Raw genomic sequence first — 5,151 nt, 5'->3', positions numbered from 1 at the left:
ATAGAGACAACTGGACAATACTGTCGAGCTGCAATCCAGAAACCTTTTGGGTTTGCTGTTCGCTCGTTGTTTTTATTTTCTGAACACTCTGGTAGGTTACATCTTTGCTTTCTTCATGCGCACAACCATTTCGTTATCAAGATAATGTTTCTTTCAAGTATTTCAGATTTTCCTTCTCCGTCTCGTAGGTTTGTGCATAAGGTTTGTCGCTGTGACCCACAGAAGCCCCAGCCCTTGGTAAGAAGTCTATCCATGGAAAATAAAGTCCCATCTCGTTTCTATAGGTTACCGAAGTGTATTTCGATCGGGTTGGTTTTCTTCCTCTTTCGTGCCTAACATCCTTCTCAGAGATAAACCACTAGTTCTTTCTTTCCTCCTCCTTCTTTTTTTCCCTTTGGAATGTAAATCCTTTTAAGACTGAGCTATTTTTAGTCTTTTTTTTTTTTCCCCCCCTAGGTGTCCACTTGTGGGGAGAGAACACGATTAAATAATCATCGGCTGTAGGTACATGAACTCGGGAAGCCCGGGAAGGGGGCGAGTTTTTAATAACCCTGAGACGAAGGTTTATCTCGTTAAAGGTACTTCTTCTCGCTGGTCCATGGAAACTGAGGTGGCTTTGCTCAGCACAGAGGGCGTGAAAGTGAGGAAAGAGTCAGTCCTGGTCGTGGCCGAACAGGTAAAGTCTGAGCCGGAGGGTCTCTGCGCCAGCCCGTTGGACTGGCCGCTGTGGCAAGCCAGGCAGGAGCAGGGGTTGCCCCCGGCGCTGCTGAGTCCATGAGTCGGGGCGGGGTAGAGAGAGGGATGCCTGAAGGCGCACAGCAGTTCTGGTCTCGGGTAGGGGTGGGAGAGGACCCTGAAGGTGTCCAGCGGCCTCAGGGGGGCACTGAAGGGGGTGGCGGCGGAGGCCGAGGTGGCGCCGATGCCCATGTGGGAGTAGTAGGGCAGGGGCAGGTGGGACGGGAACGGGTAGGGCAAGTTGCCGGTGGCGGCCGCGTGGCTCATCATGTAGGTATAAAACGCCGGGTCGGCCGGGTGAGGCCAGGTCATGGCCAGGCGCTGCCTCTTGTCCTTCATCCTGCGGTTCTGGAACCAAACCTGCGGGGAGAGGGGAGGCGAGAGCCGTCACCCGCCGCCGCCCCGCTCTGCCCGCCCACCGGCACCGGCCCCGCACCGGGGCGGCGCGGGCGGGAGCGGGTCTGCCGCCGAGCGGAGACCGGCGCCAGCTCTCCCTCCCAGAGGGAGTTGTCATCACGTACGGCGGGATCAGTTAAGCCCCTATAAATCTACAGGGAGAGCCAGCGGAGCAGCCCTTTTAGGGTGCTGCTTTCCCTTCCTTCTTGCCGGGGCTTGGCCCGCTGACACCCCCTCACCCCGACTCCGGGCAAACCCGGCAGCCCTGCCTCTTCGCTGACGTTTTGCAGCCGGAACTACCTGGGTTTATTGTCATCGGGTTTATTTTCATGTGCAAACGATTTTGAAAAGCCAAAACAAAGCGAGATCAAAACAAGAGCTGCTACTGCCTTCCTCTTCCCTCCCCCAAAAGATGAGCCAGGTTTGGACGGGACTGAAGGGAGGATTAAAAATAATCTGCTAGGGAGAGGCCGGATTAGCCGTGCTGGCTGGGATGGCTCCGGGAGCCGTGTCCCACTCTCCCGCATTGCTGCTTGCTGCAGGGTGCGGGCAGGGCCAGGAAAGGGGCGGGGGAGAGGGGGAGGAGGGGGGCGGGGGGGGGGGGGGCGGGAGAGGGAGGGTTATGCCGGCGAAGCGCTTTCCCGAGTTTTGCAAGGAAGTTTGGCCGTATAGATTTATATCGTGCTAATTGGAAACATGTCCGAGCTGTGTGTACCTTGATGGTGGTTTCTGGCAGATTTAGAGCAGCCGCCAGTTCGCATCTCCGGGGCCTGGACACGTAGTTCTCCCGGTAAAACTCCTTCTCCAGCCGGGCGATCTGCTCGCGGGTGAAGGCGGTGCGGTAGCGGCGCATCTGGTCGCTGGCGCTGCAGGCCAGCGAGCCCTGGGAGCCGCCGGTGCCTCCGCTGCCCTTGGGGTGATCCCCCCCGCTGCTGGGGCTGCCGGCCAGCGCCTCGGAGCACGGCCCTGCGTGGGGAGCCCGGAGCAGAGACACACGCTCGGAGGCGGGAGGCCACGGAGGGATGCTGGCCGGCCGCCTCCCCAGAGAGCTCCCCTTCTCCCCCCATCCCTCCCCGTTCGCCTTTTCTGTGCCTGCCCGGGTGTGCTTGAGGATGCTGGGGAGGCATCCGAGAGGGACCCGGGGGGAGGGCAAGGGGGGAAGGGGATGCAGCGCCGGTTAAGTGTTTGACGGGTGCTTTTTCACTCTGACTGGAAGGCTACCTGCGCCCCCCCCGCACACACAACAGCCCTCCCCCCAGACACACACGTATCCCACCCTGGGAGTGTCCGCTCCACGTCCCCCCTCTCGCTGTCCGCACGGTGAAGCCGGAGGCGGCCGGAGCAGCATCCCCCGACCCCGAGCGGCTGGGGAAGGCAGGTGTGCCCACCGCCCGCGCCGCACGGCTCCGCCGGCCCTTCCTCCAGCCCAGCAAGGGCCCAGGAGCGGAGCAGCCGGCAGGCAGGGACCCCGCTCCCTCCGAGGAGGAGGTGAGGCCTCGGGGACTCTCCCCTCAGCCTCCAAAGCCCAGGATGGCATGTTTTCAACGAGCCTCTAAGGGACGAGAGAGAGCAGGCAGCGCTCTCCGCGCTTCCCGGGTTCTTCTAGAAGTGATAGAGGAACGAGGAGGGGGGAGAAGTGGGTTGTTGTCGGGGTAGAGGGGGGGTCTGCCGGGCTGGGAAGGTGGGAATAAGGAGTGGGGGCAGGGGGAAAAGGGGCCTGGCCGCTGCGTTTGCTTTCAAATGCAACTCTCCCTCATTGTGCCCGAGACCAAAGGCAATTAATTCATTGGGACCATTTCCGAGCTGGCGCCAACGAGACATAGAAGTGACAAGGTAATTTGGATCTCTCCTCTTCTCCCCTCCCCCCCCTTTTTTTTAAAAAAAAAAAAAAAAAAAAAACAAACAAAAAAAAAAACAACGTGCAAACAAGGACCTCGCTGCCGCACTTGGGGCAGGCAGGAGTCGGCGAGCGATTTTACGGTCTTTATGGGCGCTTCCGCACTCGCCGGGGCACATTTCACCCTGCAAAACCACAAACAGCTCTCGGCCAGAAAACCCGTTTGATCTTGCCCCCCGCCCCGCACACCCCACCCCACCCCCACCCCCCGCCGACACATACAAAAAAAACCCCGTCGGTGGGGAGGATCGGAAGGGATTTCCTGGAGCATGCACTGTCCGGGCGAAGGGGGAGAATTAAAAAACCAAAAAAGATGGAGAGGGAGAGTGGGTGGTGGTCTTGGTCGCGGGGGTCCTCCGGGACAAGCTGCAGACCTGATGCACCCGGGGCGGGAAGCCTGGCTCCCCTCCAGGGACGCGGGGGCTGCCCGGTGTCCTGTCCTCTGGCTCCCAAACAAGCCTCCCGGTGGCAGAGAGCTGAGGAATCAGCCAGGAAAGGGGATCCCCCCCACCCCCCTCCCGATTTCGCTGCCCCTCGTTCAGCTGGCGAGGGGAAGCCCCCCTCCGGCAGCCCCCCCCGCCCCCCCAGTGCTGCCCCCCAGCCCCGGAGCGGGCGGGGGGCTGGAGGCATGGGAAGGAGTTGGGTACCTTTGCTGTGCTGGTACTCGGCGCTCCCCGTGGCGCAGTCCGGGGTGCAGCTCACCTCGATTTCCTCATAGAAATCCGACTCGGTGTCCGAGCTGCTCTGCTGCCCTTTGCTGGCGGGGGGCTCCGAGGCGGGGGGCTGCTGTCCGGCCGAAAGCAGTGCTGCCGCCGCCGAGCGGCTCTCCGGCACCGTCCCTGTCCCTGGCAGCACCTCCACCTCCTCTTCGTCTTCTCCTCCGCCACCTCCTCCTCCTCCTCCTCCTCCTCTCTCCCGGGACGACAAGGGGCCAGGTCTGGGGCTGAGGCAGTTCCGATGGATCATCTTCTCCTGCGGCTCCGGAGCGGGGCTCCCCACTGCTTCGGACAAATTAGGCGCCCTCTTGCCAACTAGAGCGCCAAGTTGTGTCCCTTCCAGAAACATCACCATCTCCTTCCTGGTTTCCATTGTGGCTTTGCCTAAGGGAGGGGGGAAAAAAATCCAGATCTCTTCCCCCCCTCCCTCCGGCTCCCGCCCCAGCCTTGTCCAAACCCAGCAACCCTCTCCTGGCAATGCAGAGGAGCAAGCGGTGAGATAGGGTGACCTTGTGATGCGAGCGCTACACTCTGCTGTGCTGCTCTGGGAGGGATCACCATTGCCCTCTTCTTTCTAAGCTGTCATCCTCAATGGTGCAGTCGTCATTACAGTACCACCGGTGACGCCACGCATTGATTGCCAGTGGATAAATAGAAACGTCTGCCATGGGGAAGATGAAAGGAAGAGCCGGAGCTAATGGGCTCAATGCGTGATGCACCAGGTGTAGGAGCCCGAGATGGAGAGGGAAGTGTGAAAAAGAGATGCATATGGAGCTGAGCTGCAAAGAGGTTGTAACATGCGGGGAGAGTTCCGCAGGGGGAAGCCTTGCCTGACAATTAAATAGCCTTTTGACTGCTTTAAACCACAACCTTGATGTAGAATTGAGGCGAAGATCCCTAGCCGCATCCTGGAAGTGAGAAGATACGTACTCAAGCCTCTTCCTCGGATGCATTATTTATTGCTGGCAATCAGCTTCCGCATCACTGCATACACAAGGCTTTAAGAATCCTTTGCAAACTTGAGGATAAGGAAATGCGCTGCTGACATTCGAATGTAGAAATAGCTTTGACTTCTTGTTCTGGTTCAGTATCGGTTCCTATTCGTGTAACTGTTATTGCTTCCTATTGACTGAGATTAAAACGTTAGTTGAAATTCGGAAATGCGGTTACATATTTATTGCATTTTACAGCTGAAAAGGCACAACTGCTCTTCACTTTTCGTAACTGTAGTTACTTTGGCTCTCTGCTGTTTATCGCTTACTCTTATTTCTTCCTTCGCAGTTTCCATGTGTTCCGCTATTCTTGCGCTTTTAAGGGGGTTTTACGTCTCCTCTCCTTTCTTCTTTTTAACTAATTGTTTTGCCTAAATTATTCTCTGTTTTCAGGAGGAAAAACTGCAAGAAGAAG

General features: G+C 58.2%; 1 protein-coding gene across 1 annotated transcript; it reads right to left on the bottom strand.

The window, feature by feature from the left end:
• Window positions 1-564: 564 nt before the first annotated feature.
• On the bottom strand, window positions 565-4,117 carry EVX1 (even-skipped homeobox 1). The gene is made up of 3 exons (XM_074898080.1): window positions 3,676-4,117; window positions 1,847-2,097; window positions 565-1,095 (listed from the first exon to the last, which is right to left on the bottom strand). The coding sequence occupies exons 1-3, from the start codon at window positions 4,115-4,117 to the stop codon at window positions 565-567; spliced, it is 1,224 nt and encodes a 407-aa protein (XP_074754181.1).
• Between the last annotated feature and the right edge of the window lie 1,034 nt (window positions 4,118-5,151).

This window comes from Athene noctua, chromosome 2 (genome assembly GCF_965140245.1).
Source record: "Athene noctua chromosome 2, bAthNoc1.hap1.1, whole genome shotgun sequence".
Classification (NCBI taxonomy): domain Eukaryota; kingdom Metazoa; phylum Chordata; class Aves; order Strigiformes; family Strigidae; genus Athene; species Athene noctua.
The sequence above is the reverse complement of the archived record's forward strand: the minus strand, read 5'-3'. Positions and strand labels throughout refer to the sequence as shown.